At 43.0% G+C, this 14018-nt stretch overlaps 1 protein-coding gene across 15 annotated transcripts in view; it reads right to left on the bottom strand.

Moving 5' to 3' along the window:
- Window positions 1-14018, bottom strand: part of DYNC1I1 (dynein cytoplasmic 1 intermediate chain 1) — a 190981-nt gene that overhangs the window by 86100 nt on the left and 90863 nt on the right. For all 15 annotated transcript variants that reach the window (XR_013947359.1, XR_013947360.1, XR_013947361.1 and 12 more), the window contains one exon: window positions 3793-3882. Coding sequence is in view for 8 of the 15 variants with exons in the window: in XM_080582185.1 (XP_080438311.1) it covers window positions 3793-3882 (90 nt within the window). In the remaining 7 variants the exon portion in view is untranslated. The remainder of the gene's footprint in view (window positions 1-3792; window positions 3883-14018) is intronic.

Below are 14018 nucleotides of genomic sequence, written 5' to 3'. Positions count from 1 at the left end.
CTTGTTTCTCCCTTACTGATGCGTGCGAGATCGCAGCCATCTCCCCCACCTGCAGCACGGCCACACAAACCCCGTGCACACGTCCAGGGAGGGCACGGCGGGCCTTTGAGGCGGCGGATCCCAGCCTCCCCCATCACAAGCGAGTTTCTGTGGATATATCTACGGCTTCAGATAACTGCAGGCTGAGACCCACTTTCAAGACCCAGCCTGTCCCGCTGTTCATGTGGTTTCTACTGACACAAAGAGGCGCCTAAGGTGGAGCTCCGGAGCTCTCTGGCGGTGGAAAGCCCCATCCCACCCGATGCCACGATTCGGGACCAGTCTCTTGTTTACGTGGTCAGGAGCTGCTGGGAACGGGCAGGGCCCAGCCCGGTTCACCAGCAGGTATCCCACACTTGGCTCTTCCCAGCACAGAGGGAAGACCGTGAGCCTGAGACATGGGTGACAGCGGGCCGCCGCTGGGAAGAAACACGGCGGGGGACCAACTTTTCAGCAGCTGGCCTGCGAGGCCTTCACCTCCTGCTCCAGAAACGCTCTGCAGGGCTGGCTGCTCTGCCCCCTGTGCCTGCACGGTGGCAAAATGCCGCCCCATGGGGTCGTGCCAGGCAGGCTGCCCCATTGCAGGTGCGCTGTGTGCCTCGTGGTGACACTGGGACACGGCCAGCACCAGGCCATGCCCGACCAGCGGCCGCGCGATCCCTCCCAGCCCGGCAGAGCAGCGCCGGGGCACACAGGGGGAAGACGAGGAAATTAAGCGTGCAATAAACGTCTGTAGAATTAAATGGGACTACCTATAAACCACAGAGAGAGAAAAAAAAAAATCACATTTCCTCTTAAAATACCATTATAAAAATAGAGCACTCCTGTCCTGTTGGCTTGGGGAGAGGGAGACGGAACGATCTTTGTTTTTCATCCTGACCTATTTTTGAGTTATTTTCATGAAAGAATTGTCTGCCTCTCTCTCCCAACACTTCTCTCTCCCATGGTTGTTTTTTTTTTTTTTTCCTTTTTTTTTTCTTTTTACACTCCTATAACTCAAAAAAGGCCATGCTGATTTTTTTTAATCTGTTAAAAATGTGCTCCCTGAGCTGAAACCAAATTTCAGCCCAGAGCAAATTTTTACGGCTGGGTTATAAATCCCTGAAAAACAGGATTCATAATGGAAGTGCTGACACAGCCTTAACTACTATATAGCAGTGTGAATGGCGCCACTATAATATCTATTAGAGATTCTTTAAAAAGTTTGCAAAATATTGTCTTGCCTTGCAGAGAAAAAGAAGCCAGAGTACTTAATGCCAACATAAACATGCTTTTAACCCATTATGTGCTAATTTGCAGAAAAGCTATTAATTCTGAGTAGGCACACAGAGTGCAGGACCGACAGGAAATGTTCTTCTAAACTCCTGTTTGACTTGTAACATGGTTTTAATCACTTCCATGAAACACAAATGATGGCTTCAAACTCTGAATGTTGCTCGGAACATGAGAAGGGTGATTACAACAGAGAGGAAAACAGGATTTTATTGGTGAAAGGGCTGAAGCCAACAGGGAGAGAGCTACACTAAACGCTAAAAATGGGACTCCGATCGCTGTCAATTTGGGGACAATTGCTTCGTTTGATTCACAGCATTTAATGCTAGTCATCAGCATGCCACTATTTAATCTCTGTCATGACATGTACTGCAGGTCAAGTTCACTTTCTATCAGTGAATGAACATCCTTTCTTCTTCCTTGAACCCAGTCAAGTGTTAGCACCTCACAAAGCCGGTTCTGTTCAAACAAGCTGTGCCTTGCTTTTGCTTTCTGCAGTTCGTGTGTCAGGGACTAGTGCTAAACTAACCCTGTTCAGCTACTGTTCCTGTGGTCTGCCAGGCAGGGAAGGAAAGCACTTCCTCTAGACTAAAACACAGCGAAGAAATAGAAGATGTTGGAGATGGTGCTTGGTCAGCAAAGTATGTAAAACATTCACTTGAAAGCCCATGAAAAAGGAAAACAAAGCAGTAATGCATTTAGCTTTTTTCTTCTTTTCTTCCTATAGGAGTTTGTGCTTTCTCCCCAGCTATAAGCACTAGCATTATTTTTATGTGGCAATAAATGGGGATGGGATCAACTCTTAGCTGAATACTACAGGGACATGAGCAACTCAGGACAGTGTGTAAGTGCAGAGGTATCAGTATTTATAGCTTCCTGTTGTTATTAAGAAAAGAGGTACTGTGCTAGGCCAGTGACTGCTAGAACCCATATATAAACTGCCCCCACTGTTTTGGGAGGAAAACTAATTTTTGGAAAAAGTTAGATTTTCTGTGCTGCCATGTCACTCGCTCATGTCTTCAGCCCTGCAGTTTTCTCAGGCATCTTCTGTGATGCCTGTTCCTGCTGTCCCCATTGCTCCCTTCTGCCCGCAGCAGCGGTGACTGAGAGCAGTGGGTGCAGCAGCAGGATGAAGGAGTGAGCTCTCCGCTCCGTATGTCTGTGAGACACAAATGAGCAATGAGCACTGCAGGGTTTAGGCATGGGTGATTTCCATGATGCTTTTAAAAGGGAAGAAAGATCAATTTATAATCAAAACAGTATGGCTAGTACTGTAACTCACATCAGTGTGTGAGGACAGTGAAACGTGGTCACTATACACCAGACTCTGATTTCTCTGACACCAATGTAAATCATGACAGACTCCCCTGGATGAGAAAGAAGTATCCACTGCTTATTCACAAACAATGACTTAATGGGCTTCTCTGTAAACCAACTCTATATTTTTGCCATACTATCTTGTGAAAAACAAAGCCAAGGTCACAGAATCATCCTGAAAATGCTCACCATAGCAAGAAGTGACTTAGGCCCTACCTGAGCAAGTAAGTTATCTTTCGAGAGGGTAAGCAGCATAGTGAAAAATCCTGGTAATAAAAAGCTAAGAAATGTTGGACAAGAAACTCATCTCCTCTCACACTGAATTTGCTGATATTTTTTGCTGATGTTATTTGCTGATAAAAGGTAAGTGTTGACCATGTAAAGTGATGCTGCCAATACTCTAGTAAATTCCCAAATGAGGAAGACCAAACTTTACATCCCTCTTCTAATTAGGAAAGATAGAATGGATCCAAGAGAAGCAAATGAGAGACACCCAGAACATCTAGAGTGTCCAGTGCTTGCATGCACCACTTTGACATAAGCCTGTACCAGAAAGAAGCTGTAACCTGAATTTCTGTCCCTTGTAACAATGGAGACTGTCTCAGTCCAAAGATATAGAAAAAATGGAACTGCATGGCTTCCATTTTGACCTTAAGTTCCCTGGAGCAGCTCCCACAAAAAAAGCTTTGTGATAGTCTACATTTCCCAGTTAAATGGTTTTCTTCTGGGAGATTCCTGGCCCCCCCTAGGTGTAATTTTGCCCCTCTCGAGTGGACAGACAGTTACGGGCTCTAAGTGAGTACCTCTGAAGGTCAACCAAGTCTGTGGAGCTGCTGGAATGCCCGGAATTCACATTTTAAATCTTTCACTTAAGTAGGCTATTTAAACCAGAGGACATGTAAGCACCTGTCCTGGAATCCAGGAATCTCTATTTTGGATCTGAAATTATGAGGACGAGTTGCTTCCTCTAAACAGCTGAGGTCTTGTGCTGCGTCAATGGGATAGAATTTTTTGCTTTTATGCCATTTGCGTGGTTCTGAATCAACAGAACTTGTGACCATTTCAATTTTTCAGTGTTCTCTATAATGGACACTACCTATGAGAATAACTATTTGTAGGATCGAGTCCTTTAATGTTGTAACAGAATTCTTTTTGTTAAAGTACCTTCTTTCACTTCCTGCTTCTGGTCTTGATTTTCTGTCTCCAAGTCATCCTGTGCTTTTGGCTCCACCATCTCTTCATCATCTTCATCCTCTAGAAAAAGGAAGACAAGGAACTGTGAGATTCTCCTCTTTAAGGTAAAAGGGAAACAATGTATGTTCTTTACAATTATAATCAGTTAGCAAACACAGCTAAAGCACAGTAAATGAACATACCCACTTTATACTCAAAGTGCCCCTCTCAGAAATATTCCCCAAGACTGCAAGAGAATCTGCTAACACAAGGCACCTGCCCCTTGTGCTCCCTGTGGCAACTTCCCATCTCAGATGTCATCTGAATATCTCCTTGACCTCAGAGATGACTTCTTGGATGGCATAAGAACAGATGCAAACACGTTTCAGCCTGGCAGCTATTCCACAGTCGGGACACCTGTTATCCAGACACCTCATTTCCAATTCAATTCTCACCAGATTAATTTGTCTTTTGACCTACAGGAAGGGGTTAAATAGAAATCTGACCTTAGGTCAGATGCCACTAGCAAGCAAACAGGCATGGTACAGTTCTGAAAAGTCATCAGTGGCAACTGGGGAAACGCAGCAACCAAAAGGAGCATTTGGAGCCTAAGAGCCATTCTTGCATTAATATGAATTTAATGAACACTAAAATTTGACACATGTCAGTTACCACTGCCAGATGTTTTAATGACCTTTCCTGACCTATGCAAATGCCTCTCTCCCTTTGCCTTTCTCCCCACATTCACATGCTGTCATTTTGTTCAGGAGGGCAAACTATTCATTCCTTTCTTTCCGTCTGTTTGAAGTTACAAGGGTTCTGATTGTCCAGACCAAAACATAACGCAGTAGAGTTGGAAAGACTGAGCGATGCACCAAAATATCTCAGAATCTAGCTAAATCTCCTTACTTGTTCCCAGCTAGAGCAAGGAGATTCATTCTCCAGAGCCCACAGCCTGCACTTGACCCATTCACACTCATGAGAGGGGAGAAATGCACAGTCTTCTAGGTTCAGTGAGCTATTTAAGGCTGAAAATAGAGGTGATCCCAAAAGAGGGAGTTATGGTAATTAACAATTAGGATAAATAAGCCTATGGGCTATGCAGGGATTATTTTGGAATGGTTGTGGAGCAAAGACATAGCATCACAGCACAGCAAGCACATGGTGCCCAGGATGGGTCTGCCACACGAGGGAATGATGTTCTCCTGGCCTGGGGCACTCAGCCATCAGCAAAACTGCTGTGGGTCCTCTGGGGCTCCCTGAGCAATCTGCCTGTCACCATATGGTTCCTCGGGACATGGCACTTCTCCAGGCACGCTGACTGCTCTAACACCACCCCATTAACAGTGGGCCTGGGAGCAGGGAGGGGGCAACGTGTCATGCTCCTCAAGCTGCTTGGCTACTGGCACCTTCTGCGAAGGCTGGCTATGATCGGTCCCAGCTTCTTGGGGGGACGCTGGTGCTGACAGGTTGCATTCAGCCAACAGCAACACACAGCTGCATTTTGTTTTCAATAACCTAATAGGCACCATACTATTCCCACCGCTTTGCCTACCCCAGGACTCCTCCCAGAAGCCCACAGAGCGCTGGTTGCTAGCTGACATCTCAGCTGCAAAGCATGGCTTAGCCACAAAGCTAAGGAAGTGTCTCAGCGCGGACAGTGTGCTCTTCCCTCTTGGGAAAACGACGAAATCTTGGCATAAGATATGCCATCACTCCCCTGCTGCTAGTGAGGAAAAGAGGGAAAGCTCAGAAAAGGGCGAAAGGTACGATATGCACTCACTTTGATGCCTCACTTGGCAATCACGTTTCCCTAGGTACCCTACATATTCACTGAAAGAGCTTTCAGACAGCAAGCCGGGGCATTTCAGTTTGGCAGAGTACACACGTTGCTCTGTCCACTGGCTGAAAGGCAGGCAGCATCCCACACGGTCAGCAGAGGGTGAGGGAAGCTGCCTGGTGTGCACACAGGGGAGGGGTAAAAAAGGTCCCTCTGCCCTCAGCCTGTGGCACTAGCGGGGACGGGGGTGCAGAAAGGAGACGGACACTCCCCAAGAGCAGATGAGAAGTGTGAGAAGAAAGAGGAGTGACCGGCAGGGTAGGCAGGGAATACTCTGCTAACCTCAGATATGCATGCACCCGCAGATAGGATCGCAACGGTGTACAGATATATGCACACAGACACGCTTCTGGTAGGTGCCTAATGAAGCCAACTCCCACAAGAGTTTTGTGAGTCTCGCCTTACAAGTTTTCATTCCCTCGAGCACCAGCTCTTGGAGCCAGCGGTTTATGTACGGATTTCAGCTTCCATTTTTAACCTGTTTCCAACCTGTCTGCCTGCACAGGGAAGTTTCAAAAGGTGAATGGTTTAGGAAAACTTGCAGAAAGCAAACAAAAAAAAAATATTTAACTGAAAATAGTGTGATTTTTTTAAAGTAGCATGTTATGCTTGTCAATGCCTGACTCGTAATTTGCTAAGGCACAAGGATAACATTGCAAATGTAAAACTTTAGATTTAGTATAAGGTATTCAGAATGAAATGAAGCAAATTTATCACTGTTCCCTACAAGTCCTTGATCCCCCTGGTTTGGGGAGGCAAATTGATTGCCAGTTCCTGCCTCTAAAGCAGAGAAGCACTGAATGGCTGTGGCGCAGCTGGAGCAGGGGGCTGTACTGATACTTCAGCACCTATTAAGGTAGATCTTCTTTACTTCCCTTCTTTCCCCTTCTGGGAACAATCAAAACCAAGTTTCCCGAGATTTTTCTAGATCTAATTGCAGCAGGAAAAATAACTAAAGGTTATTGTAACACATGCCACGCCGTTTTTTCCAAGAGCACACACACCAATATATTAGTTTTACCAGAAAGGCAGTGCAAGAGCTTGTAGCAGGTTTGATACAGTTCAGATGTCCTCATGTATTTACAGAGAAACGTATACACACACAAAGAAAAATTCAGCAAAAAGAATGATACGGTCATGAGCCAAATGCTAAAATGTTAGCAAATGCCAGAATTTGGATTGCCTGGGCACGATTACCTCCCTCCCCTCCGCACGTGGAGGCATGATGACCTCACTCTGGAATTTCCTCCCTCTTGAGTGCTTGGCCTCATTTTCTGGGTGCTCAACAAGAGACACGTGGGGCCTGAAATGCAGAAGTACTGAGAGCTGAAGTCTACTGGGCCTGTGCTTTCAGTGGAGAGCGCTATGGAAACGCTGCGCATCGAAAGCTCCCAGATCTCTCGCATGCAGCTTTGACTACCTGTTGTTATTTGGACATTTTTGTCCTTTCTTTCCCTGTGCTTCAGTGCAACAGGGAAACAAAAGCTTGGAAGGAGATCAATATTTTCTATGTTTGGTGTGATGCTTTGAAATGAGATCCGAGGTCAGAACACCGAGTGGAAGAAGATAAAAACCAGAAGGGTTAAAAAGCTGACTCCCCATTAACTGGCTGATAAAAGAATCTGTTAAGGAACAAAAAACCCGCATGATATCATGTAATTAAAACTGTATCATCATACATATTCTAAATGGCTAATTAAGGATGCCCAGGAAACTTGTATTCTGGAATAACCAATGTAGCTTGGCTTTGCAACATGAATGTTTATTTGCCATAGTTTTATTTTGGATATCGCGCACTATTTAATGTTGATGCATACACACTTGTAGATGTTCATAGTACATACATTTGCCACTGTGCGTAAAGATGGTTAGGCACATGTACATATGTACATGGTATTTCACATGTACTGTGAAATGCTTTGGCATTCATTTTCTTGTGATTTACTTAAATGAGAAAAAGATAACATTAATTGTACATTTACTGGAGAGTCTGTAAGAGTCTACATGGCTAGCTGTTTCCGCATATGCCTGTTCGGATAGGATATGCCATAGCAGAAATTGTGCAGGGAGGTGAAGACAGCTCTGCAGTTCCTGAATACAAATCGCCTTTCCCTGTTTAAGAGCATTTCCGACAATGGGAAGTTTAGAGAAATAACTTTTCAGCTGATTACATAGCAGTAGAAGGAGTCTCCTAGTCACATTTGGCAAACACAGACTCACACTAACACCAGGAGTGTTACACCCTGCTCAGACGATCTAAATCAGAACCCAAATGTCTATTAAAGGAACCACATGAAAAAGAGCTAGTAATGAAGTGTATGGCCGCTGTGTAACACTTCTTTGTAGATCTCAAAGGAGTTTGCAAGGAGGCCAGTTTTATTTTCCCATTTACCACGCAGAAGCTGACGCATAGCCCCACTCACTGGAGATCACTCAGTAGGCCAGCAGCTAGGTGAAGAGTGAGGGTTGACTTCAGAGTTTCAGCCTAGAGTCCTGCCCACTAAGGCCACCCTGCCTTTCACTGTAAATAAACCATTTCTCGATGGAAATGATCGTTAAATGCGTATGTTAAACAAGATGTTTGTCTGCTGAAGCTGGCGGAGCCGTATGAGGGATTAATGCAGACTGGCAGAGCTGGACCAAGTACCGTTTCTTCCTAACTCGGAGACTGATGACTCTCTGGGCTCTAGAAGGTGGCCAATTAGTCCAAACAGTGCTTTGTTTAACATGATGAAATAAAAGCAGAGCAATTGTTCTCAGCTTCTACTTAGCTTTGAACATTCTTGCTTCTGTTCCAGACCAGAAGGTGGTCTCACGTGTCTAAAAGCTTGCCTTTTTTTTTCCAACTATAGAAACGGCTCTAATAAAAAAGTATGACCTCTCCCTCCAAACCTGTTTTTGTTTAATCTGCATGTAAACTACTTATTTTCAAATGTTGCCCAACTGCTAGCTCCAATGAGCCCGGCCTTTGCTTTGGCCTCTGCAAGGCTGGATCACCATTTTGAAATCCCAGTAAATGGAGGGGGAAGCCCCGCAAACACGTGGCTAATCTGCTGGCACCTGCAGAGGAAAAGCCCAGATGTGCTGAATTGGACCAAATACTCACAAAGAACAGAGATGATTTTAGGAAGACAGACCCCGTATAAAAACACTGGGCACATTCAGGACAAACTAGAATACAATAACTACATCTGAGAGGACTTCACATGACATTGGCTTCGGGGATTAATTCTTGAGATGAATACTGTTTTGCTTGGGTGAACATTTTATCTTTGTTGGTTGTCTGAGTTTTGGATTACCAGTTTTAGGCAGTTAGCACTGGTACTGCTCAAATAGCTTACTAAACAGCCTTTTTTTTTTTTCCTTTTTTTTTTTTTTCCCCCTGGGGATTTATGTAATTATAGGCGTCTGCTCTATTAATATATGTACCACCAGTTAAACGTCAGGCCGCATGCTGTGCATTCTTCTTGGATGGAGGATTTACACCTCCTCAGACCTGCACCTCTAAGACTAGCTAAGAAGTTGCAGCTTCTGTGCATTGTTTTGAGTATTGATGGCTATATCGAATTAGACTGACTGCTCTGTTTTTAATTTTGGGTAGGTACAAACAATACCTTTATGAAAGGCACATCTTTAAAATAGCAACTCAATTAGCATCACAATTATATATTTTATTGTCTAAGTCATGGATATATGAGAAGTCAGCAGGTTATTTTATGGGGTTTTATATCAGCATTGAAATTCCCTTAGTGCATGTGAACATTCAACTATGCATATGAAATTCAATAAAATCAAGTGTCTTCACAAGAAGCAGACTTGATTTTACAACTGTTAAATACCAGAAACTGTTGCATCACTTTTATATTTACAGCTGTTCAGATTAATTTTGTTGTTTCTGATATGAAAGAATTACAAACTAAGCGAGGACAAATGCATCATGTTTATATTGACATAAGCCTGGATCAAACAATTCGAGTATTGTTGGCATTATCCTGATAAAAAGTTAAAACACTATCTTTCCTTATTGAATACATTTTTTCCATCACTAGCAAAATATGCAACAAGCAAGGAAACACATACTTTTTAAAATAGGACTGCTTGACATTTCACATTTTTGAAAATCTATGATTTGCAATCTGGCTGAATGGCCTATTTTTCATATAATGTAATTTTTTGAAACATGTCCAGTTTTTCACTTTCATCTTTTGACTGCCCTTTGAAGCAAGAAGAGAATTAATTCATCAGTGGATTTTGTTTGCAGAGTGGGATGTGAGACTGGACGTACACTGGGCACATGTTAGTCATACCAGATGGAAATATTCTCGCATGCAGGCTCTTCTTGGCAATAGACAGCTGCCTCCTAAAATATATTTCAGCTAGCCAAGGCAGGGAAGATTACTTACTGCTGAATACTGAAAAAAACAGAGGTGAACAGATCTTAGCCTAAGCTCTGCGCAACAGGCAACAAATTTCAGATTAGAATTTCATGTGAGTCTGAGCTTGCAAGCATATTTGCATGCAAAAATTATATGCATACAAGGTATCTCTGCCCAATTCCCAGAAAGAAACTTAACTGCATAAAAGGAATATTAAAAGCTCCATGTTATTCTTCTAAAGTTCCCCATCTCTGATATGACACATTCCCAACACATCATCTTGTCCTTGTGCATGGACACGACAGAGTTCATGGACAGAGAGTCATGCTTTCTAATAGCATTAATATCTGTCATATAAAAAGAAAACATTAGGAAAAGAAAGAGCAAAAGCGGATGAATGAATGTCTGGAACTCCTGTATGGTCATGGCACCTAAAGGACTTGAGCAGAAGCATGTGAGACTCTTCCTCCACTTTCCATTTACACTGTTTTAAATTGACCAGAAAAAATGGTCTGTCTGTATCTTTTTTGACTGCAATTCTGCAAGAGCAAGAATAAATCACAGCACTACAAAAAACAGACTGGTTGGCATCTTCAAACTCCAATTTTTTTCTTTTATCTCAAAGTGCTGTGTTACTTTTTGTAACACAAAAAGAGAGGCTACACATACAGACGAAATACAAGCTGTATGACTCATGTTACTTTTAACAGACTCAAGTATATTGAATGAATCTTCTTGAAGAAAATATTGTATTAGAATTTAACCACAAAACAATATAGATAATGTTGGGCAGTTGTATACCACTGTAATCCAGAAGATTGCAGGACGCTTTTCCCTGGAATTAATGCATTTAGCCTAACATCTTCCACAGTGAGCAGACTAGTCATAATATACCAGTTTTAAAAGTACAGGACTGAGAGACAAAACTGTTTTCTTGTTTCTTGCAAAGTGAAATACTAGTTACATATCAGTCTGCCACATCCCAAAAGAGTTTTCTGATCCCATCCCTTGTTCTGGAATGGAAACCTCTGGAAAGGTTTACCCATTATCCTATAAGGAGCAGGTGATACTGCTGGGCATTACAATCAGATCCCTAGAGTCCTCCTCTCAGGCTTCAGCCATCCCTCTACCAGTGCAATGAAGAAAATATGCATTTCACCCAGAAAACAAACACCATAGCCGGACTGACTGAGAGGAGTAATTTACTTCAGAAAATTTATTTTGCCTACAGCATAGGCCATGTCTGTATGGTTGCCACTTAAAAAATTGTCCTGAAATTTACTACACTTCCCTCTTAAAACACTTAAAGTACCCCATAAGCAATTTTTACTCAACATTTCTTTTTAAGGCTCTCCTTAACAATTACTGCATTCAATTACTCCTGGTTGGGGGATTCTCAGGTCTCCTGGTATATGATTTCTCATAATCATCTCCCGATCTAGGGTTTCACCACTCAGCTCCAGTTCCTATGCCTCTTCCTGACTTGTGTTTGCAGTCAGATTTCTTTTTGGTACATTATGAAGACAGATCTTATTTTTCCATTTTGTGACAAATGATAGACTATCACAGCCAAATGGCAAGAGAATGTCACAGAAAAATTTCTTTTACTGTAGCATTTCACAAAGCTCCATATTAAACTATTCAAATCTCTTCACAGCCCTGATTGCAAACCTTTGCACTGGTTCAAGTATTAAAATCAATGCTTCAGAATGTAATCATTTCTTTACTAATTAAAATGGAAAGCTGCCTGTGATTCTTCAGGGAAGCATTTCTCTAACCCAAGAAACTGATTTTCCAGTTACTTGGCCTGCACACAGTTTTCAGTTGTGGTGAGAGTCTCAGAATTCAAAGTGTCCCTTGTTTTTAGTTTCTGGTCGGTCTAGACCAGACATGGATTTTTCTCTCCTCTTTTGGACTGTTGCAACATCACACTGGTTGAAAGCATTTTTCAGTCCCCAGAGAACTAAACAGCAGAGAGCCCCACTGGAGTCATCATCTCTTCCAGCCGATTCCCTTTTCTCCTCTTCCTCCCTCCCCAAAGCTCATGTTCAATTCTATTGTGCTTGAAAATATTCCAGTTGGAAGATGTAGCACAAAAAGAAAAGTACAGAAGTTTCCTTTTCTTGGCCATGGTTGGGCCTTCAAATAAAAATGCCAACATGAAATAATGGTGGAACAGCAGAAGCCTTACAGCAGCATTTACAGACCGCTAGCTCCAAAACCAAACAGCATACATTTAAAATATGCTGCTGGAGTATAACTCCAATAGTGCTATCCATGAGGAAAAAAAGCCATCGAGACACTTCATTTGCGTGGAAGAAGAGGGGTTTGCTAAATCATGCAGGTTTCCACATCCTCTGAAACCTGTTAGAGGTTGTTCCCCACAGCGCTGCTGGAAGAAGTCGCGCCATGCCAGCGACGCGAAACGATTCCTGTCCTGGGAAAGGGCACCCAGACACGTGGCAGACTTTGTGGATTGGGCCTGCTCAAGTCGTTTTCAAACCCTCAGATCATGTAATAGTGTTAAAGCACAAAAGCCTAAGTATGTTAATGAAAACCAGTCCCCACAACCTATGGCACCAGCAGCAATTGTAAAACAAAAGCCGCTTTCATATTACACACACGCAGATGATGTATCTGGCATTTGCACGGTGCCTGATTCGGAGGTCAGTCCCAGACCGTTGCCTCAGCTGGGCACTAGGTACTTAAAACATTAACTACACTGCAGACCAAGCGAGGCCTGTGGGATTTTTACTGCTGACACACAGGGGCTAGGACTTCACAGACTCATTTACCCCAAGTGCTAATGACATTATACTCCACAGGCCACCCCTCCTATTTTCCATCATGCATCATGTTTGAGCAAGATTATAAAATCTTGCCATTGTGGAATAAATTAATTCTCCACTCCATATTGTGTCTCGGTCAGTTTCTTGGCTACACTAACAGATGTTAGGTCAAATTCTCCAGCTGACTCTCAGCTTAACTTCTCCTCTAAGCATCAATATGGACTTTTTGACTAGGAAGCCTTTAAGAGCTTCTCTCTTCTCTATTTTTTGGACACGAGGTAACATTTTGGTCCAATACCCTGAAATCAGCTGTATGGCCATATAGTTGTTTGTATGATCATGGCTTACCTTTTAACTCCAACTTTTCCACAAATCTCTCTCACTTTCTCTGTTCTATGGCACTTTACAAATAAAAATAAATGCTTAAAATGTAGCATTTACCTCTGTAACTGAGACATCTGAGAGCGTAGATCTCTGCATTTATACACAAACCTCAACAGAGAGAAATGGAGACAAGAATGCTGATGTATTACAAGGATAATTGGAAAAAATAACTATATTCATAAACAATTACCACAGCAAATATACAAAACCTCCCTCTCTTTGCCTCCCTGACACACACATGTATACACTTTGCTCAGCACTTTAAAAATAACCATTAGTCATGTGGCAAATGCATTTTACATGAGCAAAGGTTCATTTCACCATTTGTCTTTAAAAAGGCAGGCAAAAAGTCTTTTTATTAAAAAATTAAACTACAGAAGAACGGCTGGGTCAGGGTGCTACGAGTGTGTGCTTATTACTTTTATAGGCACCAAGCAGACCCTGCTTAATTCAGTTTCCCACTGACGCCACTTCACCTTAGTCATCGGTGTTAGCCCCGATTTGCATCAGCCTATGTGAAAAAGGAATTCCCTCTGACAGTTTTGAACTTGCCATGTTTTAATTCCACCCTTTCTCTGCTACCACACTGGGAGTGCAGAGGTTACTCTTTTCTGATATCTCAGTTTCAGGGATACCAAGGCACGTTAGCGAGCAACACCTTTCGGCAGCAGGGAAACCAAGGTGCCCAAAGCCGCTCTTGAAACAGCTGCAGATGACAGAATAAAATGCCGGTCTCCTGGTTCCTGGCCAGATACTTCAGTTGCTGCCTGCCCCGGGCAGCTTTGGAGGCTGTTCAGCCTCCTTCAGTCAGACGAGCTGTCAAACCCC

This window comes from Anser brachyrhynchus (assembly GCF_964034855.1).
Source record: "Anser brachyrhynchus genome assembly, chromosome: 2".
Classification (NCBI taxonomy): domain Eukaryota; kingdom Metazoa; phylum Chordata; class Aves; order Anseriformes; family Anatidae; genus Anser; species Anser brachyrhynchus.
Note: the sequence above shows the minus strand (reverse complement) of the source record. Positions and strands in the feature narration are given on the sequence as shown.